General features: G+C 43.9%; 1 protein-coding gene across 2 annotated transcripts in view; it reads left to right on the top strand.

Moving 5' to 3' along the window:
- Positions 1 to 26,898, top strand: part of LOC122543064 (cytoplasmic polyadenylation element-binding protein 2-like) — a 55,074-nt gene that overhangs the window by 6,987 nt on the left and 21,189 nt on the right. For both annotated transcript variants that reach the window (XM_043681274.1, XM_043681273.1), the window contains 3 exons: positions 10,631 to 10,721; positions 14,521 to 14,688; positions 21,698 to 21,787. In XM_043681274.1, coding sequence (XP_043537209.1) covers positions 10,631 to 10,721; positions 14,521 to 14,688; positions 21,698 to 21,787 — 349 coding nt within the window. The remainder of the gene's footprint in view (positions 1 to 10,630; positions 10,722 to 14,520; positions 14,689 to 21,697; positions 21,788 to 26,898) is intronic.

Raw genomic sequence — 26,898 nt, 5'->3', positions numbered from 1 at the left:
GATAAGGTGGGGGGAGGGGAAATGAGGAAGCTGTAGAAATCTGCATTCATCCCTTGTGGTTGGAGGGTTCCTCGGCGGAAGATGAGGCGTTCTTCCTCCAGGCGTCGTGTTGCCATGGTCTGGCGATGGAGGAGGGCAAGGGCCTGCATGTCCTTGGCAGAGTGGGAGGGGGAGTTGAAGTGTTGAGCCACGGGGCGGTTGGGTTGGTTGGTGTGAGTGTCCCAGAGGTGTTCTCTGAAACGTTCCGCAAGTAGGCAGCCTGTCTCCCCAATGTAGAGGAGGCCACGTCGGATGCAGTGGATGCAATAAATGTGTGTGGAGATGCAGGTGAATTTGTGATGGATATGGAAGGATCCCTTGGGGCATTGGAGGGAAGTGAGGGGGGACGTGTGGGCGCAAGTTTTGCATTTCTTACGGTTGCAAAAGAAAGTGCTGGGAGTGGAGGTTGGGTTGGTGGTCCTTGGCCTCTTCCATCGCCAGACCATGGTAACACGATGCCTGGAGGAAGAGCGCCTCATCTTCTGCCTAGGAAACCTCCAACCAGAAGGGATGAATGCAGATTTCTCCAGCTTCCTCATTTCCCCTCCCCCCACCTTTTCTCAGTCCCAACCCTCAGACTCAGCACCGCCTTCTTGACCTTCAATCTTCTTCCCGACCTCTCTGACCCCACCCCCTCTCCGGCCTATCACCCTCACCTTAACCTCCTTCCACCTATCGCATTCCCAACGCCCCTCCCCCAAGTCCCTCCTCCCTACCTTTTATCATAGCCCGCTTGGCACACCTTCCTCGTTCCTGAAGAAGGGCTTATGCCCGAAACATCGATTCTCCTGGTCCTTGGATGCTGGCTGACCTGCTGCGCTTTTCCAGCAACACATTTTTCAGCATTGCTTGTAAATATTCCATTAGCTACATGCATAGTGATGGTTACTAGCTTTTAAAACAAAAATTGTCACAGTGTTTTTAGTGTGGTATGGTCATTCTGTTGTGCATAATGGCACTCGTGGGCTGCAAAAAAGAAACATAAAAGCAACTACAGCCTCAGACATTTGTGGGAATAAATCCAGAGAGGTGCAGGAGGAACTTGGAAGTTTGCCTGTAAACCTGCCTTTCCAATGAACTTGGTGATTAAGGTGTTAAGGACAACTGCACGGAAGCAGGAACATTTTCTTTCAGAAAAAATTAACATGAGGATTGCATATTTATTGGATGCAGTGTCTCGCCAGAAATCTGAAGGTCAGAGAAAATTTTCTATAGCTTATGTACCAGCATCCAGGGAGTTGGGAAACACAGGTGCTCATTGATGTGTGTCTGAAGGTGAGGAAAGGACTGTTTTTCTGCAGTGAATCATGTGGCCCATAAAGCTTACATATTATGTTGCTTGTGACAGCCAAGTAACTCTGAATGGGTGGTTCAGAATGCACTATGTTGGATCCCTGGGCCAGCGAGTAGGTCAGCTCTGTTTCTGATCTCCATCCTGTCACTGCTTTCATAAGCACTGTTGAGGGCTGCTTTGAGCTTGGCTGTGATGCATCTGCTGGATGAATAGCCAGTTGCTGATGATTATCGTCCAACTTAAGCGTCAGTTTGCCCCATTGGGCTGCTGTGCAGATCTTAGATATGTTTGCTAACACCATTTGCTTCCAATTCCCCTTGTCCTCTGTCTTGCCAATTAGTTCTTATCCATGTGTTTAAATCCCTCTGTGGCTTCTATCCTGCCTATTTCTGTAACCTTGTTCACACTTTATAATGCTTAAAGAAATGAGCAGTCTACCATCTCTTGACTTTGTGGGTCAGCTAATTGATCTGACCCATGGTTTGTATCTCTGCTTTCATCCACTTTTGATCCCAAAGCTCTGGTGAACTCCCCCAAATCACTTCTGGCCCTACTCCCAAACATCTCCTCCTCTTTTCCCCTCCTCCTCTTTTTCGGAAATACTGTTTAAAATGTGCTCCTTAGACAATCAAACATTTGGTCGTTTGTCAAAATATCTCATGTGGCTTGGTGTTAATTTTTGTTTCACTACACACCTCTCTGTGAAGTGTCATGGGATGTTTAAATTCCTTGTGCGAGATAAATCGCAATTGTCATATCTTCTCTATTTCTGCTGAAGTTCAATATCACTCAGAGCAGTTACCCACTGGTGTGGCAACATATGACCCTTCAGAAATCATTCCCTAGACTGAGTCTGGGGCACTGTGCCTAGGGTTTCTCACTTCCTAAATCCGAGAATGGACTGCAGACTAAATTGTCTCTCCTCAGATGCAGACAACATAGTTATCTCACATGAAGCAATTGGAAATGCTTGCAAGTGAATTAATCAGTGTTTGACATCACAGCCAAGGTCATGCAGCCTAAATCTAGGCCCTCAAGTGAATATTTGGTTGTGTTTGTAATAAAACTTAGAGCTTCCTGTGCTAAAACTGTTGAAAATGTCTGCATTATACAGAGCTGCCAACACTGGATAAATTCTTGGTTTGATATTTTCACTTGTCAGCAGCCCGCTCGAGACGTTGATTAGAGCCAAAAGCTTTTTTTTTAAATAGCAAATGTGGCAGCCGCATGAGATTTAAAAGGGAATTGCTGCTTATTTAGAAATGGAAGAGTTAATCAGTTGAAGGCAAGTTGTGTTTGAGAGTGTTTTCATTGTCTGTTGGGAGATTTGCCTGGTTGGGTTGGTGAAGTTGGGCGGGGGGGGAGAATGTAATAAACCGTGCCATGTTAACTTGCAGAAGGTGTGTGATCACATGTCCCACAGGAGTCCAGTTGGAGAAACTCGGGCAGACGGCAGGAGGGCAAATGCAACAGCATGGAAAGAAAGTTGGCTGGTAGACAGGAAACTAAGTTGGAGCAAACAGGTATTGCTCTGAATGGTTTAAAGCAAGGAAGAGCCTGCATTTGCATGGTGTCTTTGACAACTTTGTGCTTTCCAGAGTGCTTTACATCCAATCGAGTGCTTTTTGAAGTGTACACTCACTGTTCACACACAGCAAGCTCACACAAAGAAAACGTGGAAATGGCCAAATAATCTGTGTTCTGGTGGTGATGATTGAGGGACAGGCATTGGTCACTGGCTGATGTGGAGGTATGGTGTTGGACCGGGGTGAACAAAATCAAATTCACATGATACCAGCTCATAGTCCAACACATCATTGTGATTTCAGCTAAAGCTGTTGGATTATCACCTGGTGTTGTGTGACTTCTGACTTTGGTGACTGCATGAAGGATATACTGCCAGCACCCTTGTCTTTGTAACAGTTCCATGACATCTTGTTTTTTAATATATGGGTCCACCTGAGAGTCCAGATGGTTTTATATCTAATCTAAAAGAAAGCATATCCAGTTCTGCACTACAGTATTTGCCAAAAATTTGTGCTGGAATGGCTGGGTGTACATATCCATACAGTACTACTCATGAATTATTTGAATTCAGGCTATTTAATCAGGGGGATGCAGGGCCAAAGCAGACCTGTTGTCTTGTAATGCTGAGAGGATTATTAGTATAACAATCAGATAGATGCCAATCCAACTCCTTATTGAGAAGTGCAGACAATTGATGCATTGGTTGAAAAAAAATCAAGTCAGAATATTTTCTCAGAATTTGGAATGAAAAGCATGCCAGAGACGGCTAAACAGACAATCGAGTTCTCGTGTTAGAATAGGTAAATCTGCATGATTCATGAGTATTTTATCGCCAATTGTTACAATCCCTGCATTGGAAATCAACCTAACCAAATTTACTGAATCACCCCCAATTGAAGACATTGGCAACAGGGTTCCACTTTGTGTCGCTATTAATTCAAACAGAATTCGAACCAACACTCAGATTTGCAGAACTAGCAGGTCAAGGATATTTCCAACAAGAAGACAAATTTCACTTTAAATTCTGTTGTCCACAGAACAAAGCTGGGTCTTGTGCAACCACAAGCCCTCACATTGCCCCATGCACAAATATGGCATCATGTAACTATACAGATCGACAGAGTGCTGCACTTTATTCAAGAGGATACATGAGCCTTAACTGACAATAGCTTTCACCATTTAAATTTCACTGGTACAATTACCATTAGCAAGGCACCCTTATCTCTGACTTTGGTCATGATGCCGGAATAGGATTTGACCACTTAGAGTCACGGAGTCATATATCATGTAAATGCACCCTTCGGTCCAACTAGTCCAAGTCAACCATGTTCCCAAACTAAACTAGTCCCACATGCCTGTGTTTCGCCCATATCCTTCCAAATCGTTCCTACTTGTGTTTTGATCCAAATATTGTTGAAATGTTGTGACTGTTTCTGCATTCACCACTTCCTTTGGTAATTCATTTCCACACACCAATCACACTTTGTGCGCCTCGTATCCTTTCTAAAACGTTTTTTCCTCTCCCTTTAAAGATATGCCCCCGGTTCAGAACTCCCCCACCCGAGGGAAAAGACCCTTGCTATTCACCTTATCTCTGCCCCTCAGGATTTTATAAACCTCTATATGGTCACTCCTCAATCTCATACACTCCAGTGAAAAACATCCCAGCCTTTACAGCCTGTGTTATAACTCAAGCCCTTCATTCCTGGCAACATCTTGGTAAATCTGTTCTGAACCCTCTCCAATTTAATAGTATCCTTCCTAAAGTGGGGCAATCAAAAGGGCACAAAGTAGTCCAGAAGAGGCGTCATCCATGTCCTGTACAACCTCAGTATGATGTCTCAACTCGTGTACTCAAAGGTTTGAGCAATGAAACCAAGCGAAAACACCCAGCTCTTTCGTGCCTTGAGTTTTCCTTGCACAGTTTTGCAGCTCGGAAGAAATTTTCTGTGTTCCCTCTCCTGTTTCTGATTGGTTGCACTTGGCTTCTGTGTGCTGATTGCCTTAACTCTCCAGCTCCTCTGGTCATAGTTCTCCTTTGTGTCTGAAAGGCACATAGCATTTTGCTTAATTTCCTTCCTGTCAGTACTGTGCGCAGGTCAAAGGCCACCGGGTCAAATGTACCAGGACATAATTTTATACGAAATTTGTAATTATAAGTGAGCTCTTTTAAATTGTCCATTTATAAAACTTCTTTTGAAACATTAACATGGATGACAGATGTTGCATAAATAACTCACCAATTTTCGAAACAAACAAGTCAAATGTGGTGACACAGTTAAGTCCTGTTGAAGTACAAGCACTATTGCAATGTAGGAAATGCTACAATCCGTTTACACGTGGTAAGCTGTCAAACAACAGTGTGATCATGACAACATCATTTGTTTTTTCTGTTGGATAAAGCATGGAGATAACATGGGGAATTGGCTATTTAAATTGCTCTGGTGCTTTGCTTTTCTCCATTCCTCAGTTGATGTTCCCATTTCATTACCTTGCAGAGAGCAATTAAGGAGCAGGAGAGTCGATGTTTTGAGCATAAGCTCTTGATCAGGAATGTGCTAAAGTTGTCCAGGATAAGTCATGGCGAAGAGTTTGGAATGATCGCTTCTGGGAGGTGCCTGCATTCAGGCCAAAGTCAGTGAGGCTGTAGACCATCAGTCCTTGGGTGTGTTACTGGGGATGGTGGTCAGATATGAATAGAGACTTGAGATATGGAAGACTGGAGGTTTTTTGTAATGAGCACCAGGTTTTGGGAAGCAGAGTTGGAATTCCCTGCAGTTGATGTGTGTAAAGTAAGAGTACACTCATTTTAAAGGCACGAATGAGAGGGCTACCAAACATTTGGCAGAGGTTTCATGGACTGTTGGATGATACCATGCTATGACTGTGCAACCAGAATGGCCTGATAGTCTTACTTCAAAGCATTGTGTTTTCCTTTCTTCAAACAGACCTTTGCCTGTTCAATCTCCAAAAAGTACAGTTTTCTGACTTGGCCTCTCCCTGTGACAAAGCACTGCATGCTCCAGTACATAACTGGGGGCCAAAAAAAGAACAATTTGATTCCATTTCATTGTTGAAACAAAGGATTGGTGCAGGAACATGTGTGGAACTGCCTCCCTGTCTGCTGTATGAGAGGGCCAAATGCATTTTCCTGATGGCTGTGAGCTTCCCCCTGCCGAACAAAGCACCACGTGCTGTTGGCATTTCTGTGTTGGCTCTCACCAAAGGGACAGTCAAGAGAGGCATATTGGGTTGTTCCATGAGTGTGTGTCCTCTGTTTAGCAGCAGTGGTTAGGCAGCAATGTAATGGAATTGGGATGCAGTGGCTCAGTGGTATTATCATTGGACTGTTCATGCAGACACCCAGATAATGTTCTGGGGACCCAGGTTCGAATCCTCAACAGGATCCATAGCAACCTGACAAAGGAGCAGCACTCTGAAAGCTAGTGTTTCCAAATAAACCTGTTGGACTATAACCACCCCAGTCCAACACCGGCTCCTACACATCATGACAACAATACATAACACAGGAATAACTCCAGTCTCATAAAGCTGGCATTGTCTATTGCTCACCCAACTAGAGCTGTAAACGTACTCACTCAGAAATACTATTTCTGCAGTTCAGTGTCACCACGAGTCAAGCACACCATTTGGCTAAAACCTCGGCTTTTCCAGAAGATTTCCTGGAAGCACTGCTCCGTTGCACAACTTTGTTCAAGCCTGAGACCATATGACAGGAGAGTTTGGTCTGTGTGGACTGATGCTTTGGGAAGCCTGAGACCATATGACAGGAGAGTTTGGTCTGTGTGGACTGATACTTTGGGAAGCCTGAGACCATATGACAGGAGAGTTTGGTCTGTGTGGACTGATGCTTTGGGAAGCCTGAGACCATATGACAGGAGAAATTTCTGGCCCATAGTTTTTCCAAACCACTATGAGAAGTTTGTTATGTGAGGTGTCATCGGGAGAAAGAAGTACCAATTCCATGATTAGGGTTCGCGAGTCCTGTCCTATTCGCAAGTCCCTCAAAAATAGGAGGACACTGTCCAGACCCTTGAACCTGCTTGGCTTTTGAATAAGAATATACCTAGGTAGTGGCATTGCCCCACATCCTGTACAATCTTCGTGTAATAAAATCTAAGAGTTCAGGAGTTGAAACTTAAAATTGATAGGGCATCAACTACCATTTGTAAATGAAAGTTCCAGGCTTCCACCACCCTTCCACCAGTTACCATTTTGTAATTTCACGATTGAACAGTTGTAATTTAATTATTCTACAATTCTCTTTTGTATGGGAAATAGTGCCTCTCCATGATATCTGCCATTTTACAACTTGAAAATCCTTATCAAATAGCTACTTAAACATTTAAGTTGCAGAAAATTGTCTCTATCCCAAGCCACGTCTTGTTGCTGGCCCAAAAATCCAAGTAGAGATGTCATTATATGCTCCTGTCACCCACAATTTCGCTCACCCGGTTCATGCAAAGGGACAGGTTGTGAGGGAACAAGCAAGCAAACTTGTATTAATGCAGCACCGTTTTTAAAACTGCAAGCACCATTGTCATGTAAAAAGTGCGTGAGCCAGTTTGCACACAGCATCCGTCAAAATACTTCGAGTTAAATGACCAGGTAATCCGACTGTATTTTATTTCATGTTGGCAGGAATATATGTAGACCAAGGTATGACCTTGCTTTGCTTAGTGTCCTGAGATCTTTGTCAAACACACTGGAGAGATCAGAGTGTTTCTGGTTAACATCTTACTTGAAGAATGCACTTCCAACAGTACACCTCTCCCTCAGTATTGCGCCAGTGTTTAGTCTGGAGTCTTTGCCCAAGTCTCAGGAATGGAACTTAAACCCACGTCTGCCTGAATTCAATGAGAGTCATTGCAATGGAGCTAGCTCTCTGTACAGCAACCTAATCCATTCCTATTTAGTTCCTCAGCCTCTGTAGTTCTAAAAGTTTCTTTCCCTTAGGTGCTCATCAAATTTGTATCTTCCAGACAGCGATTTTGTTGAACCTTTGGCTCAGAGACAGAGAAAATGCTAATGCCTGAAAGCAGCCCGACATTGACTTCTTGACATTAAACAGAGAGAGACTAGAATAAGAGACAGTTTTAAAATTAGAGGCTTCTTACTTAGGATGACAGTGAGAAAAAAAATGTTCTCTTTGTGGTTTGTTTGTGGTTGGTATTCTCTTCCTTGGAAAGCAGTGGAGGCTGGTTCATTAGTTTTTTGATAAGCAAGTGAGTCACGAGTTATCGGGAGAGGGGTATGTGGCACACTTGGGGAAATGGAGTTGAGACCATGAGCAAATCTGCCATTATCTTGCTGAATGGTCTCCTCCTGCTCTTCAAGCAGGAGGTTGGAAGGACACAGCAAGCCAGGCAGCATCAGAAGGTGGAGAAGCCAATGTGGAGAAGTGTAACCCTTCTTCAGGACAGTCCTGACGAAGGATTATACGTGGAACTTGGACTTCACCACCTGATGCTGCCTTGGCTTGCTGTGTTCTTCCAGCCTCCTGCTTGTCTCCTTAGATTCCAGCACCTGCATTTGTCTCCACTCCTATTCTTTGTCAGTTCAAAGTTCCAAAATACACTGAAGGATATGGGATAGTGCAGGAAAATAGCATGGAAGCAGATTATTACACATGATTTCATGGAATGGTGGAGCTAGCTCAAGGGGCCAAATGGCCTACTTCTCCAATTTTAAATCAGCGTGTTTCCTTTTGAAATAATGAATTTTCTCCAATTCCACCATTCTTCGAGGCATAGAGTTGCTCTGCACAAAGTAAATTTTTCTGCCTGTCCGAGCTGCACCTCTTGCCAAAACCTTGAACCAGATCTCCTGGCCCACAGAGACATTACTACTGTACCAGAAGGGCTGTATTGCCTTTAGATCATTAGCTACTTGGAAGAACAATCTTGTAGATGCGGTTGAATCAGCCTTTCATTATGAGGGCGGACACCTCATCCCATGAAGGTGTTGCCTTCACTGACAGACACGTTGGCCTGCCCTTGTCTAACAGAACTATATGAAGCATTTTCAACCAAACGACTTCAGTGTAACTTATCCAGCAAACTTATGGAATTGGTTGAGTTGAACCACACAAGTTTGATCTCAAATCAGTGTGCAATGAGGTGATTCACATGGAGTTTCCAGTTGTCTGTTGGGAATTGACCTTGAGGGGTCGTCGCAGGCGGAAATTAGGGTTCAAGTTTCTGATCAGTCCCCGGTGGATACTCATGTCCTGTCAATCACTGCCTCCCTGAGAGAAATGTTTTTAATAGCTTGCAACACCTCCCCCACCCCCACCCCATTGCAAAAACAATCATTTGATACTGTGTGTGTTCTTGCAACGAATGTGTGTGGTACCAGGTCATGCGAGGTGCCTGTGTAACCAGACTAGAGGGATAGGATTACAGTGCAGAATGAGGTCACTTGGCCTAACTCTCTTGAATTTTGCTCAACTCAATCTTGGGCCCTCACCCCAAAGCCATGATATCCATGCCCCCTCTGCACCTAACCAATTTTGTTCGTCGAAATCGAATATATTGACTGTACTCTCCAGCACCGTCAAGGTAAAGAAGGTGAATAAACTAGAATACACCTTCAGCAAGAAAGGGGAGGAAGCTGCTGAACAGGCTGTGTGACTGGCCTTGCTGATGGGAGCTGGCTGGTGTTTAGTTTCTTCCTCCTCCTGCTCTGTAACCTCTTCTTCAACTCTGCCAGGTTCTGTTATTCACCAGTGACTCAGCCACTTTATTCAGTATCACAAGCCTCCTGTGTGCTTTTCACAAAGTGCTGTATTGCACTTGCTTTCATCGGTCTCATTCATTCGACAAATGACATCATTTGAGGCCAGAAAGGAAAGTGGAGGAGGAAGAAAGTAGAATGATAGAATGGATACAGCAGAAAACATGACCATTTGGTTCATTGTCTCTTTCCTGGTTTTCTCAACAACAGCTCATAGCCCCCATCCTCTAGCTTTCCCCTGTGGGCTTTTGATTCTTTTTTACCCCTTCAGGTAAAGATCCTGTGTGTGTTTTTTTTTGCAATTTGCATCCACTGGAGCAATGCAGTCCCAGGTACTAGCTACACTTAAAAATGATGTCCACTAAGTTGTCAATGCTTTCATTTTTGTCAGTCACAAGTCTATGACCTCTGGCTCCACACCCTTGAGCCGACGGGAACAGTTTGTCTTTAATTGTTTTATCCAAACCCTCCCTTCATTATTTGAAACACCGATCAACTGGAGAGTGGACTGATCAGATGGCATTCTGATGAGATAAGGGAATGATGTGCAGTGTCAAGGTGAAAGTTGATGTATAGAATGTTTCCACTTGGAGACAAAGCCAGAATTAAGGGCAGTAAGTGAAGGACAAGCACTTAGTAATCCAGAATGGCATGTATTCACCCTTGGACTCGACTGTGTTCTGGTGAGGAGAAAAGCTGCATTAAGGGGTATGGACCCATCCTCCAGGCTCCCACAAGGATTGGTCTCCATCCAGACACCATGCAGAGCTTCTGGTACCCATGGGCCCTGACCCCAAAAGTTCACAATGACCAGGGAGGAGAGGAAATAACTAAGTAAAAGATAGTTTCCACGGAAAACAATTTTGCTGTACGCACTTGTTTTAAGGAATGTGCTATCAGCACTGATTAGTAACATCAAAATGAGTGATTGTAACTTCTTTGCATCCTCTGTGCTGTTCCCATCTCCTTCCTCGGTTTAATAGTTTCTTTTCTGAAAATGTTTTTCCTTTGCAGGAATGGACGCACCCATACGATACGTTCAACATGCACTCACTGGAGAACTCCCTGATTGACATCTTACAGAACGAGCAGGAACCTCTCAAGGGTGAGTCCCATGGCTTATTTTGGCTTATCTATTCCCCCATTAAATAGTTGGGCCAATCCTTCCTTCATGTGGTTTTCTGGGTCTGCTGAACCGATGTGCATTCACGCGAGTTATTTTCCTGCTCCTCGGATACTGCCTGACCTGCTGTGCTTTTCTAGCGCCCCTCTAATCTTGACTCTGATCTCCAGCATCTGCAGTCCTCACTTTCGCCTAGTCTCACTGTAAGGAGATGAGTGCCATGTGCAGGGTGGATGAAGGAAGAGTGGTGCAGGCATACAAAGAAATACTTGCATTTGCAACTTGCCTTTCACATCCTCACAACGTTTCCCAAAAGATTTATGGCTCTTCAAGTGATCATGGCAGCAAAGTGTGCACAGCAAGATTCCCCTATCAGCCAATAAACTGGTCGTGATTATGTCCTTTGTTCAGCAGTGTTGAACTTGGTCTTGTGAAATGGGGCAGATCATGGTAGAGCAAAGCAGTGCGCACTAACAATCCAGAATATGTATCAGCAGTTCATGCGTCTGCCTGTAAGCTTACAATCGGGCTACAACTGTGAAGAAGGTGGCAGGTTTTCAAGGCCAAGGTCAACGATTTTTAACTGGAGTTTACAGAGTAGCTTGCACAATGTCCCAAAGGAATTTATGGACCAGGTCTTGGAGAAAATATGATCAACGATCAAATCATTACATTTCCAATGGTATTTGTGACATGCGATTGCTTTGAACCAAAGATTTAAAAGGAATCTTAGGGGCAACTTTTTTCATGCAAAGGGTGATGCACGTGTGGAATGAGCTGCCAGAGGAAATAGTGGAGCTGGGACAACGACAACGTTTAAAAGGCATCTGGATGGGAATATGAATAGGAAGGGTTCAGAGGGATATGGGCCAAGTGTTGGCAAATGGGACTAGATTAATTTAGAATATCTGGTCGGCATGGACAAGTTGGACCAAAGGGTCTGTTTCCATGCTGTACATTGCCAAGACCTGACTTATCTTTCAGTAGTATCCGTAGGAGTCTAGGCGAAAGTGAGGAGGCGGATGCAGATGCAGTCGTGTGTGGTGCTGGAAAAGCACAGCAGTTCAGGCAGCATCTGAGGAGCAGGAAAATCGACGTTTCGGGCATTAGCTCTTGATCATCAATTTTCCTGCTCCTCGGATGCTGCCTGACCTGCTGTGCGTTTCTAGCACCACACTCTCAACCCCATAGGAACCTGTACTTCGACCTGAGGTGGGGTCCTTCGTTTCAGGTCTCAGGCCAAAAGCGAGTGCAGTACTCCTAATTGCTACAGTGGAGTGCCAATCTCCCTTTCTTACGTTGAAGTTTCTGGAGAGAGATTTGAACCCATAGCCTTTCTAACTTAAGAGGGTAGGGTGGTACCCCTCAGCCTCCGCTGAAATGAGTTCAAATGCAAATCGGGTGTTAAGATGGCCTGATAGGAATTTGCAACGACAGGAGAGTCTAAGATCCAAGTCGGCCATCTGGTTGCTTCCGACTTTTCTGGGAATAGTAGATTCAGGGTTGGTTTGATTTGATCGGGTCGGGAGCTGTTACTGACCGGTTCATCAAATGGCACTTCTTTTGTGATGCAAAGTCTGTTTGTTTGGAATTGGGGAACTGCAGAAACATCAGCTGGCCACTGACCGATCTGTGGGAAACTTGATGTCTCCTGATTGCTGCTGTGCTCTGTCAGACAGTGTTACTAGACGGTTTACAAGGTGGACGGAGAGGCTGCTGTGCTGCCTGTTTCTCCATATTTAAAGGCTGTGCCCTGGTTTGAGGAGGGGAGAGGTTGCCCACTCTGTGGAGGACTTTGTCTGGAGAGCGGCAGAGAAGCTGTGGCCCACTTAGTTAACAAGTAGGACAGGAGGCCACTAGGCAGTGTTCCAAGTTCCTGATGGCTGTTCTCAACCTGCCACAAACAGCTGTCTGACAGCACACTGCACACAAACAAGGGAGAGATCAATCATTTGCTTCCGTCTGCAGGATAGGTGTGACTTTTGTTTCAGAATCTGCATCTGTTTCGTCACTCATTGACCAAATTGAACACCAAGCAGCAAGAACGGTCTGACCCCAATTCCTAATGATGTAAATCTTGGCTGAAATCACCATTTTACATTTGAGGCAGTCTGGTCCTGTCGACTTTTCAATGAATGAGTGCACCTTCCCCTTTTTTCCCTATTTCTGCAGTATTTCCTCTTTTAGGAAATAATACCAAGAGGCGGCCATTTGATCCTCTGAGTCTCTTACACCATTGAGTAAGATCATGGCTCATTTTTCTAATTTCATGACACTTTTATGTGCCATATCTGTTGATATCCAAAATCTATTATCTGGCTTTAATTCACTTCTGCAGCTCTTCGGGGTAGAGCTCTGTTGATTTATGACCCTCCGACTGTGGAAATTTCCCTTCCTTTCAACCCTGGATAGCTGACTCCGTATCCTCAGACAGTGACCTCTGCCTTTCAAACCTCTAGCCAGTATAATGACGTTCCAAGTAGTTATATGGTTTTGTAACATTATAAACTTGCCACATTTCCTTTGAACGCTGCCAACTGGTTGGTCAACCTGAACGTCTGCTTTACAAGGAACACTTTTCTTGCCAATTCCCTCATCTCTTTGAGGTGGCACTTGGCTCTGCCAAAATCATGAAGTAGCCTGGCAAATCTGTGTTGTCAGATTAATTGTAGCCATAGTTAGTGCACATTCAGAGACAAGAGTCCATCCAGCCTCCTGAATCTTTTTTTTCAACAAACACTGCTCAATTTAGACTGGCACGTCAGCTTCTTCTGGAGTCCAGAAGATTAGTCTTGCTTCCAGGTGTACATTTCAGTTGTCTCCCAAGAGTTCCAGTGGAACCTGATTGCACTGTACCATCCTGGTGTTGGTTTTGATTTGTTAAAGATCATGTCCTGATTTCCTCTCTGCTTCTAATCTGAGACCTCTGGAATTTACAAAAAATAGGAGGCATGAACAGGTCATTGAACCTGTGAAGTCGTAGGCTGCCACATGTCGAGAAGTTTATCACCCCCTGCCTCGAATCTCATTGATGACTAAGTTTCCACAACTCTCCATAGTGAAGAATTCCTAATACTCATGAAATCCTGCTCATCTTACTACTAAGTGGCCTCTTATTTTGAGACCACATCCAGTGGCTTTTAGACACTGACCATTGACCAATCACTTTGAAAGGAAACAGTTTCTGCTTGCCGAGTCTGTATAAAAACCCCTTGTTTTTCTTCCCTCTATTTGGTTCCCCCTCTTTAAGCTGCTTTAAGAAAATGATCACACTTTTTTTTCTCCCAAACCCTCGGGGAAGGTGGCCAAAAGCACAATTGAAGATATCCGTTTTAAGGAGCAGTCTGAAAGCTGCAGACAGAGGGCAATGAAACAGAACAGTTTAGGGAGGGAATTTCAGAGCTTAAGGCCCCAGCAGGTTGAGACATTTCTGCTAGTGGTGGAAGGAATGCATGAAAAGCCAGAATGAATGAAGCACAGATTTTAGAAATTCTAAGGAGTTCAGAGCTAGGAGTTGGCACAAAAGGCAAGTTAGGCATAGGGCAAATCAGTCGTGATGTGATAGAATGGCAGAGCAGAATGCTCTACACCTACTTTTGTTTCTTATCTCAGTATTGTGGACTTGAGATTACAGAGGCGGGGAGAAACCAGGTCAGAGAGGGATTTAAAAATGGCTAAATATTTTTAAGTAAGTTGAGGCATTATATCACTGGGAGCCAAGGATTTAATGCTGAATAATCTGTGCGAAGTTCAATAGCTGCCTGTCTCTCTCATCGTGCAGGTCGATCGGCTTTGTTCCCTGTTGAAGATGGCTTCCTTGACAACAGCCAGGGTGATCAGTCTTTATCTTCAGGCTTGAACTCCCCGGCTCTCAGCCAGAATGGGAAATCAGGAGAGCGATATTCCCGAAAGGTTTTTGTTGGCGGTTTGCCACCTGATATTGATGAAGGTGAGTTAAGATTCTTGTGCGTGAGGGAACCTATTGTGATTGGACCTTCTTTGTATGTCCTGAAGGATAGTAAATTAAGTGTAAATATTTCTCTGGCTGAAACTGCTCACTGTTGATCTGTTGAATATCAGTTTTGTGCTCTCCTTGTTTACTCTTCTCTGCTACTAGTTCAAGAGATGAGCATCACCCATGTGAAAACGTACAAAATGTCACTGTATTGATCACTACTACATTTGAAAGAATAGCTCACTAACACTGTCTCCAGAAGTTGACTGTTCCTTCATACAGATAATGGGAATGTGTTGGAATGTGTAGGGTAGGATGTCCAACCTCTGACATTGTAAATGACGGTGTTAAGGGAGCACCATGATTCCTGACTGGACCACTAATCCCCCAGCCTGAACAAATAACACTCTGTCATAAATTCAAAGCCTTCTCGAGCCGTTCATGAATTCAAGTACAGCTAATAAAATAGATCTGCGATAAAATGTAACCTGGAGATCAGATGATTTTTGCAACTCCCAATCCCAGTGGTTCGTCAATTTCCTTTGGCAGAGGAATCCTGCCCTCCTTAGCTGGACAGGACCATACGTGTCTCTGGACTTGGGGAAACCAAACTGCATTTGGCATAGCCTCCAAATCACTGTGCATTCACTGCCCCTTGGTTACAATCCTGGACTTTGTCCTGAACAGCACAGTGGATGTACCTACACCACATGGACTGCAATGGAGCAGCTCCAGAAGATGATCCACCAATACCTTTTCAAGGGCAATCAGTGAAATGACTGCTTCAGTAATTAAGAGGCAAGTTACGTCCTTCAAAAAACAGAATGCCTCCTGTCATGAGCACAATGCAGAGTGTTGAATGAACAACTTGACGAGAGCGAATCCGCCCCCCTGCTGAAGCAATCTAAAAGTACTCTATTGTCTTTGTCCAATCCTCTATCCTTTTCTGCTTCAACTCATTATAAAATTCACTAGGAAACATCAACATAGTTTCTGCTTGTGTCAACAAATTTCATAAGAAACAATCATTTTTAAAGTGAAATACTCTTCTCAAAATTCAACGTAATTTCAAAAACAAAATTTCCTCTTAGCCACAGTTTTTGTTCTCATGATTGGTTTCCCCATCACAGACACCGACCCACTAAATGTATACTTTCTAGCTTTGTAAAATGGCACAGCTTGAATTGGTGGTGAACATTTGTTGATGATTATTATGACATTCTTTTCTCTGCTCTGCAAAACCTAATATGTCATGGGAGTTCTCGTCAATGGCCACGTTGTTGCAGTGGTCCTTCAGTTTTCTGACCAGCCACGTCTCTCCATTGAGTGTCGACTCCCATTACATGTTTATTTTCTCAAAAATATATTACCAAACACTTGCCAAATTGGATTGCATCCATATCTTATTTGTGCAGTGCTCCCGAAAGGAATTTACTCACCGTTGGCGATATCTGACCACTTGAAGAGACTTTGTTCAGCAAGCAGTTCAATATTGCAAGCAACTGTAAAAGAGAGAGTCAATTTTTACGTCACAATTGTGCGGAAAAACATGGTTTTCCGAGCCTGTAATCAAAACCAGTGCATTTAGCTGCTTTTAAAACTGATTGACAGCGAAATCCTGGACTTGTCAGCGATGGAGTGCCGTGGAACGCATAGGAATCCTTGCTGTCCACTGACAATATGAAGGTTCTTAAATTTTGGGTAACCCCAGATGTAAAATATTTAACATAAATCCATCCCACTTGCAGCTGTGTTTCCATCATGGCAGAGCTTCCCAGCAGTGGCAAAGCTGCTCTTTCAGTACAGGGCTTTGCTGAACCAACGCCTGATTTGGTTAAAAATAAAGCCCATTATGTGCTCTGCCTTGGGCAGTTCATAGGATGATGGAGCATGCAAGGTTACACTTGAATGTGTATATCTAGTTGCCTTGTTGGAGCTGGAGAGGGACAGCTTGACCGTGAATCCAAAGTTCAGAAATTCCTGGTTCTCAAGTGGACGTGTGCAGTGATGCATCTGACTGATTGAGAGAGAGAAAAGAGCATTTGCCCTTTCTCCTCTTGCCTGTTATTTATTATGGACCAGGTCAGACCCCCTCAAAACATTTCAAGAAGGTAGCCCAGACCCTAACTTCTCTAGTTGTTTTCAGCAGGTGTAGAGTGGATATTCGAGGAGTGATGCAGCTGGTCAAAACCCCTCTGTTTTAAACGAAACAGAATTTATTTACAGAATGAAACACAAACAAAAGAGAACAGGACACATGTTTGGATCATTGGAATCTCTTCTGGAATGGGAGTGACCTGCATAAGAAGGACCGATTACATCTGAATTTGAAGGGGACTTATGTACTGGCAGGGAGATTTGCTAGAGCTGCTTAGGAGGGTTTAAACAAGTACGTTTTGGGTGGGGGGGGGGGGGGGGGGTGGGTGGGACCAGAGACATAGTGAGGAAAGAGATCAATCTGGGACTGGTACAGTTGGGAAAGCGAGCGAGTCAAACAGTCAAAGCAGGCAGGAGGAAAGCAGAGATCAAGGTAGGACTGATAAATGAAATTAAACTGCCTTTATTTCAATGCGAGGCCTAACAGGGAAGGCAGATGAACTCCGGGCATGGTTAGTAACATGGGACTGGGGTATCACAGCAATTACAGAAACGTGGCTCAGTGATGGACAGAACTGGCAGCTTAATGTCCAAAATATAAATGCTATAGGAAGGATATATGGTGAGGAGGGGGAGTGGTATTTTTGATCAGGGATAGCATTTCTGCTGTACTCAGGGAAGATATTTCTGGGATACATCCAGGGAAGTTATTTGGATGGAACTGAAAAAGAAGAAAGGGATGATCACCTTATTGGGATTGTATTATCGACCCCCCTAAGAGTCGGAGAGAAATTGAGAACCAATTTTATAAGGAGATCTCAGTTATCTGTAAGAATAATAGGGTGGTTATGGTTGGAGATTGTAAAATTTCAAACATAGACTGGGACTGTCGCAGTGTTGAGGGTTTAGACGGAGAGGAATTTGTTGTGTCCACAAGACAATTTCCTGTTTCATTGTGTGGATATACATACTAGGGAAGGTGCAAAACCCGACCTACTCCTGGGAAATAAGACAGGGCAGATGACCGAGGTGTCAGTGGGGGAGCACTTCGGGGCCAGCGACCATAATTCTATTAGTTGTAAAATAGTGATGGAAAAGAATAGACCAGATCTAAAAGTTGAAGTTCTAAAATGGGGGAAGGCCAATTTTGACAGTATTAGGCAAGAACTTTCAAAAGCTGACTGGGGGCAGATGTTCGCAGGTAAAGGGGCAGCTGGAAAATGGAAGCCTTCAGAAATGAAATAACGAGAGAAAATATAGGCCTGATAGGGTGAAAGGGAACGCTGGTAAGTTTAGGAAATGCTGGATGAGTAGAGAAATTGAGGTTTTGGTTAAGGAAAAGAAGGAAGCATATATCAGGTATTGACAGCAAGAGAGCAAGTGAATCCTTAGCAGAGCAAAAGCCAGTAGGAGTGTACTGAAGAGGGAAATCAGGAGGGCAGAAAGAGGACATGAGATAGCTTTGGCAAATAGGATTAAGGAGAATCCAAAGGGTTTTTACAAATACATTAAGGACAAAAGGGTAACTAGGGAGAGAATAGGGTCCCTCAAAGATCAGCAAGGTGGCCTTTGTGTGGAGCCACAGGAGATGGGGGAGATACTGAATGAGTATTTTGCATCGGTGTTTACTGTGGAGAAGGACATGGAAGATACAGAATGTGGAGAAATAGATGGTGACATCCTGAAAAATATCTGTATTATAAAGGAGATGATGCTGGATGTCTTAAAATGCATAAAAGTGGATAAATCCCCAGGATCTGATCAGGTGGATCCTTTGAACTCTGTGGGAAGCTAGGGAAGTGATTGCTGAGATATTTGTACCATCAAGAGTCATGGGTGAGGTGCTGGAAGACTACAGGTTGGCTAATGTGTTGCCAACCTTATTTAAGAAAGGTGGTAAAGAAAAGCCAGGGAACTAAAGACTGGTGAGCCTGACATTGGTGGTGGAAGGGTTGTTGCAGGCAATCCTGAGGGACAGGGGTTACATGTATTTGGAAAGGCAAGGACTGATTAGGGGTAATCAGCATGGCCTTGTATTTGGGAAATCAAGTCTTATGAACTTGATTGAGTTTGTTGAAGAAGTAACAAAGGGGATTACTGAGGGTAGAGCAGTGGACATAATCTATATGGACTTGAGAAAGTAGTTTGACAAGTTTCTTCACAGTAGGCTGGTTAGCAAGATTAGGTCTCCTGGAATACAGGGAGAACTTGCCAGTTGGATGTACAACTGGCTTGAAGGTAGAAGACAGATGGTAGTGATGGTGGTGGAGGGTTGCTTTTCAGACTGGAGGCCTATGACCAGTGGTGTGCTCGGTCCACTACTTTTCGTCATTTGTATAAATGATTTGCATGTGAACATGGAGGTCTGGTTAGTAAGTTTGCAGATGACACCAAAATTGGAGGTGTATTGGACAACGAAGAACGTTACCTCAGATTACAACAGGATCTTGACCAGATGGGCCAATGGCCTGAGGAGTTTACTTAGGTAAATGTGAGGTGCTGCATTTTGGAAAGGCAAATCAGAGCAAGACTTGATGGTAAGGTCCTGGGGAGTATTGCTGAACAAGGAGACCTTGGTTCATAGTTCCTTGGAAGTGAAGTAGCAGGTAGATAGGATAGTGAAGAAGGCGTTCAGTGTACTTTCTTTTATTGGCCAAAGCATTGAGTATAAGAGTTGGAAGGTCATGTTGCAGCTGTACAGGACATTGGTTAGGCCACTTTTGGAATATTGCGTGCAATTATGGTCTCCTTCCTATCGGAAGGATGTTGTGAAACTTGAAAGAGTTGGAAGATGTTGCCAGGGTTGGAGACTTTGAGATACAGGGAAAGGCTGAATAGGTTGGGGCTGTTTTCCCTGTTTTCCCTGGAGCATCACAGGCTGTGGGGTGACCTTTTAGAGGTTTATAAAATCATGAGCATGGATAGGATAAATAGACAAAGTCTTTTCCCTGGGGTGGGGGAGTCCAGAACTAGAGGTTTGAGGGTGAGTGGGTAAGGTTTAAAAGGCATCTAAGGGGCAAATTTTTCATGCAGAGGATGCATGTGTGGAATGATCTGCCAGAGGAAGTGGCTGGGGCTGGTACAAAGACAATGTTGAAAAGGTATCTGGATGGGTATATATGAATAGGAAGGGTTTAGAGGGATATGGGTCAAATGCTGGAAAAATGGGACTCGATTGGGTTAGGATATCTTGTCGGCATGGATGAGTTGAATCGTTTTCATACTGTACATCTCCATGGCTCTAATTGGATAAACTCGGATATTTCAGAATCTATGCATTTACAACCACTCTGGGGGGGGAAAAGAAAAACCAAGGGCAAGCTCAATGTCTTAAAGGAGCAGCATCATCACATGTTCCACAGGTGGCCCACTCTCTGTGAACCGAAGTGCTTAGTACATTTTAGTAAAGCTACTCTTATGTCAACACACTTTGTAGTAGTCCATGTTGGTCACAACGACATGAAAGCTGGACAGTATTACAGTACCTTCTCCATCACCCACCATGCAAGGGGAAGTAAATGCACACCAAGTTCTCTAACTGAAGCTTGAACAAGCATTAGGATATGGGGAATGTGGTATTTCATCATTCATAGATAACTTTGTCTCATGTGTGTACAAGTAAAACACTGCTGGTGCTGGAAGATGAAATGAAAACAGCAGTTCTGGAACTCAGCAGGTCTAGCAGCATGTGTGGAGGGACAATCACTGTTAATATTTTGACGGCAGAACACTTGCTCTGCTCTGCAGTTCCAAAGAACTGTGATTCTGCACTCAAAGTAAATTCCGTTTCTCTCTCCACAAATGCTGCTGGTCCTGCTGAGTTCCTGCAGCAGTGTGTGATTTTCATTTCTTGCCTCATCCTCAATAGTAATCCAATGCTTTATTTTCAAATGTTTTAGCAGCGTTATCCCAACATGGGTCCCTGTGCGACTCCACCATTCATCAGAACCTCATGCAGAATCACAACCATTAAAAAGAGCTTCTGGCCTGTTGGACTGCTGAAAGATTTTTTTCACGTTCCTGCTCAGAAACCCCACAGGACTTCAACTTAGCTTGCAATGTCTGACAGCACCAGGACAAAATTGCATCTTGGAAACAAAGAGATAGAATACTCAGGATAGTGTCATCCACCGTCCTCATGATGTCCTCAACAACAGTCCACCCCACTGGTAACATTAAGACCTTGCTTTCCCACTACTGTTCCCAACTGATGGCCACTCTTGAGGCATTTGGGAGCTCTACCCCCGGCAACATTTTCTTTTGCGTCACTGATAGTTTTAGTTAACCTGATGAGCGAATTGAAAATTGTCCTGAGTTGACGTCATGCTCCTTTTTCACATGACTGTTTCCAAGTGTGATACTTGGGAGACCATATCACACTCGTGATGCGTCACAAGCTGTTGAAAACCTGAGCAAGTGGCTTTCTGAGTGGAGGTGCCATTTCAGAAGGTACCTTTGGCTGAATGCTGTCTGCTACAGCGGACCATAATATGCATGATTAAAATTAAACTTGTATGCCCTTAAACTTATTACCAGGAAGCCCACACAGGATGCATATTGATGTCTGGTGATTCCTTTGTGATATAATAGTGGCATAGGTGTAGTGGAGGCATTTAGCCCTTCAGTCTCTTTTGACAATTCACTAAACTCATGGCTGATCTGCGACCAAACTCCAAATATTTGCTGTTGTCCCACATCCTCTTCATAACCCTTGCTGAACTGACTTAGGTCAGTTTGAGACTTGAACATTAATACTGTCTTGGCATCAATTGCTATATGGTGAAGTGTTCCAAATTTCATCAGCTGTTAGTTGTCTAAGTCAGAACCCTGTGTGTTCATTTGAGTAATGGAAATTAGAGTTAAATATGTTTGATTTTCTGATTGTTTCAATATTTATTTTGTTTAGATGAGATAATTGCTACTTTCTGCTGTTTTGGACAGCTCATGGTAGACTGGCCTCACAAGTCTGGAAGTAAATCCTATTTTCCACCCAAAGGTGAGCAGTTCTATTTCATGAAATTGGTGTTAGCATGATTGGCAAAGTGTCCTTTTAAAGAATTTGAGTGTACCACACTGCTAACTTGGTGAACATGGAGACTGAGACCTGAAGACTAGAGAACGCGTTGATGGGATCTTTTTCTAGCCACTGCTGAATCGGTTGGGCATAGATAGGGTGAATAGAGTTTTCCCTAGAATTTCCCTCGTTGAAAACGTGGGGGCATACTTTTAAATTGAGAGGAGAAAGATATAAAAGGGACCAGAGGGGCAAATGTTTCCCACACGGGGTGGTTCGTATGTGGAATGAACTACCAGAGGAAGTGGTTGATGCAGATACAGTATTTAAAAGACTATTGGACAGATACACGAATAGGAAAGGTTTGGAAGGATACGGGAATGCAGGCAAATTGGACAAGTTGAGTTTGGGAAGCTTGGTCGGCATGGACGAGTTGGACTGATGGCTCTGTTTCCGTGCTGTGTGACTCTATAATGTACGTGTGTTGGAAAGTCGCACTGGCCTGAACACCTTGGACAGGATTGCACACAAGTCAGCTCCGGTTCACTCTTGCTCATATGTGTCTTCATAGCAGCCATTGTGGGTCTGAGGTCTGCCGTGCAATTGAGTTCGACAATGGCTGATGAGCACCTCAACATTGTTTGCTCGGCTGAGTTCAACTCCCTTGATCCCCTTCATCCAACAAATGCCTGACCTATGTCTGTCTTGAATATTTCATTTGGTCTTCAACTCGTCACAGCTTGCAAGACTTTTTTTGTAAAGAGGAAATTGCTTCACAGTTTGACTGTTGAAGGGTCAGGCTATTGTTGAAAGGTCATGTCTCCGATTCTGAATTCCCCACAAAAGGTAGCAATTTCTCTCTGGACTGCTGAATACCTGGCATCTCCAAACATCTTTATTTCTCCTTTCTGACCCGTCTAATTTTAGATAGATAGACTCTCAGTTGCAATGGCTTCCCTTCCGACTTGTATTTCTGATGTTTCCCAAGGATCTATCTTTCTGTCTCCTGTCTGTTAATCTACATGTTGCTCTGTCATGAAATCACATGCCAGATCCCAAATGTACTTTACCTGCCACTTGTCCTGACTTCTCCTTAGTCTTAGATTTGTCATGCTGCTTGTCTGTCATCTTGTCCTGAATAAATGGAAATTTACTCCAACTCAGTATTACGAAAATGAAAGGCACTTCCCTTTGTAACAGTCATGAACCCTGTCCACTGTTCTACCAGACTCTTCACAACCCATTGAAGTCATTGAATGGGACGGTACTGAAGAGGCCCTTCGGCCCATCAAGTCTATATCACCAAGTCTACAAGGTCCCACTTTCCAGTGGTAGGTCCATAGCTTTGAATGTTATGACATTTGATGTTCTCGTCCAAGTGCTTTTTAAAGGTTGCGAGATAACTCCCCCTCAACCTATCCACACAGGCAGTGCATTCCAGACTCCCATCCAGCTCTGGGTGAAAGATCTTATCCTCAGATCTTGCCTTTGACCTTAAAATTATGGCCCCTTGGTATTGACGCTTTGACTAAGGGGAACAGCAGGTTTCTATCTATCCTATCCATAGAGTCACAAAGTCCTATAGCATAGAGGTAGGCCCTTTGGCCCAAACTGGTTGAGGCTGACCAAAACGTCTATCCACACTAACCCCTTTTCCCTACAGTTGACCCATATCCTTCTAATCCTTTCCTATCCATGTATGTGTCCAAATGCCTTTTAAATGTTGTTAATGTACTCACCTCAACCAATTCCACCAGCATATGCATACCACTCTCCATGTTAAAAAAAAAAGTTGCCCCGCAGGTTCCTTTTGTTCTTTCCCCACTAACCTTTAACTGATGCCCTCAAGTCCTCGATTCCCTAACCCTGGGAAAAATACTGAGTGCATTCACCCTATCCATGCCTCTCATGGTCTTATACACCTTGGTAAGGACCCCCTTCAGTTTCCTGTGCTCGAAAGCAAGAAGTCCTAGCTTGTCCAACCTCTCCTGAAAACTCAGACCATTGAGTCCAGGCAACATCCTTATAAATTTTTCCAGTTTATTAACACCCTTCCTATAGCAAGGTGACCAAAACTGCACACAATACTCTCAAGTGCAATCTCACCAACGTCCTGTACAACTGCAACGTAACTTCCCAACTTCTATACTCAGTGCCCTGACTGATGTAGGCCAGTGTGCCAAAAGCTGCCTTCACTGTACTGTCTACCTGTAACTCCACTTTCAGAAAACTGTGAGCCTGAATTCCAAGATCCCTCTGTTCCACTGCACTCCTTAAGGCCCTACTATTCACCATGAAAGTTGACCTTGGTTTGACTTTCCAAAATGCAAGACCTCACACTTATTACCCTTCATTTGTCATTTCTCAGCCCACTTCCCCAGCTGATCAAGGTCCTGCTGCAATTTCTGCGAACCCTCCTCACTGTCCAAAATACTGCCTATTTTAGTGTCATAAACAAACTTAGTAATCCTGTCTTGTACATTCTCATCCAAATTATTGATATTGATAACAAACAGCAATGGGCCCAGCACCGACCCTGAGGTACTCCTCTAGTCACAGGCTTCCAGTCCAACAAGCATCATTCCACTATTACCCTCTGCTTTCTACCATCAAGCCAATTGTGTATCTAATTTGCCAGCTCGCACTTGATTCCATGCATCCATTTCCTCCTCAACTTTCTACACCTCTCTCAGTCCTCGCTCAATCTTCTCTGCTGAAAAGAACCCTGTTTTCCCTGGAGCAACGAAGCCTGTGGGGTGACCTTACAGAGGTTTATAAAATCATGAGGGGCAAAGATAGGGTAAATAGACAAAACCTTTTCCCTGAAGTGGGAGAGTCCAGAACTAGAGGGTATAGATTTCAGGTGAAAGGGGAAAAATTTAAGAGGGACAGAAGGGGCAACATTTTCATGAAGAGGGTGGTGCGTGTATGGAATGAGCTGACAGAGGAAGTGTTGGAGGCTGGTACAGTTAAGACATTTAAAAGGAATCTGGATAGGTCCATGAGTAGGAAAGGTTTAGAGGGATATGGGCTAAATGCTGGCAAATGGGACTAGATTAATTTAGGATATCTGGTTGGCATGGATGAGTTGGACCGAAGGGTCTGTTTCTGTGCTGTACGTCTGTAAGACTCTGTAACCTAAGCTTATCTGGTCTCTCTTGATAGCCAAAATGCTGCAAGCCAAGCAACATGCTGAGGTAACTCCTCTGCGCCCCCTCCATATGACATCTATCAGACAGTGCGGTGACCACAGTACTCCAGCAGCGGTCATATGAAAGTTCGGTCCAACTCCAACATAATCTCCCAGCTATTGTAATCTGTGCCACAACAGATAAATGCAATTGGATTTCATACCTGCCTTATTAATTTATTAATCACCTTTTGGGATTTGTGGACAAACACCACTAGCTCCTTCTGTTCCTCTGAGCTTCTTAGTGTCCTGCCATTCATGGGGTACTCCTGTTTTACCCTGAGCCAAGTTTACAAGCATACATTAGCACTATTACTGAATCACCATATTCTAGCTTGGTAACATCACCTGACCTTTCCTCCTCTTAACTCCTGCTGAAACTCTCATCAATGCAATTGTGACCTCCTGACTTTCTATTCCAGTAAATATCCTGTCTGCACTCCAACACTACATTAGGTACAAAACTCTGCAATAAGGTGAGGCTTATCCAAAATACTGCCCTTTTCCAAACTTTGAATAAGTCTCCTTCCCCTATCGTACCTGTGCTGGCTGACTGCATTGCCTTCTGTTGAAGTAATTCCTTGCTCTATTTTAAAAGTAAGCGTCTTTATTTTCAAATCTCCCCATGGGTTCACTCCTTCACATCTCAGTTAACTTCTCCAGCACTAGAACTTCCCAGAGATCTCTGTGCTCCCAATTATTGCCTCTTCAGCATTTGAAATTTGATCGCTGCTCAGTTGGTGGTCATGCCTTCAGCTAAAAACATTCTGAGCTCTCGGGTTTCCGTGCAAAACCTCTCCTGTGTCTCTTCTGTGCTTTTAAGAGTCTTCTAAAAATCTATTTCTTCAGCAAGGTTTTGGTCATCTGGCTAAATATCTCCAATGACTCAGGATAAGATTTTGTTATAAATAACTCCAATGACGTGCCCCTCCATGTTGTTTGAATTTAAAAAGCTCTGTATAAATAGAACTTGTTCATACTCAAACCCTCATCTTTGATCTTTTTTTGTTACAAAGGGAGGTGGTGGCTCAGTGGAAATGTCACTGGGCTAGTAATCAGAACCCTGGGATAATGTTTGGGGATGTGGGTTTGAATTTCGGTCTCTGTGCTACAGGAAGGTTGTTGTGAAACTTGCAAGGATTCAAAAAAGATTTACAAAGATAGTTGCCTGCATTGGAGGATTTGAACTGCAGGGACAGGCTGAATATTCTGGGGCTATTTTCCCTGGAGTGTTGGAGGCTGAGGCGTAACCTTATAGATGCTTATGAAATCACGAGGGGCATGGATGGGTTGAAAAGTCAAGGTCTTTCCACCAGGATGGAGGAGTCCAAAACCAGAGGGCATCAGCTGAAGGTGAGAGGTGAAAGATTTAAAAGGAACCTAAGAGGCAATTCTTTCACACAGAGGCTAGTGTATTAATGGAATGAGCTGCCAGAGGGAGTGATGGAGGCTGGTACAATGCCAACGTTTAAAAGGCATCGACATAGGTACATGAATAGTAAAGGTTTAGAGGGATATGGGCCAAATGCTGGCAATTGGGACTTAGATTAATTGAGGATATCTGGGTGGCCTGGATGAGTTGGACCGAAGGGTTTGTTTCAATGCGTATATCTCTGACTCTGTGACACAGTCAAATTTGAATTTGCCTAATATCGGGGGTAAAGAGTGAGCCCAGTGGCCACCATAAATACTGTTGATTGTTGTAAAATTCAATCTGGTTAACTCATGCCCTTTTGGGAAGAAAATCTGCTGTCTTTACCTGGTCTGCCCTCTCGTCTGTCTGGATCCATAGCAGTATGGTTCACTCTTGTTCGCCCCCTGCGCAATTAATGCCCGAATCCCATTTCTAAATTTTTGAACAACTTTATTGACTTGAACATTCCAGTGCTTTGCTGGCCAAGGT

Source organism: Chiloscyllium plagiosum, chromosome 42 (genome assembly GCF_004010195.1).
Source record: "Chiloscyllium plagiosum isolate BGI_BamShark_2017 chromosome 42, ASM401019v2, whole genome shotgun sequence".
NCBI classification, from domain to species: domain Eukaryota; kingdom Metazoa; phylum Chordata; class Chondrichthyes; order Orectolobiformes; family Hemiscylliidae; genus Chiloscyllium; species Chiloscyllium plagiosum.
This window is presented reverse-complemented; position numbering and strand designations above follow the sequence as displayed.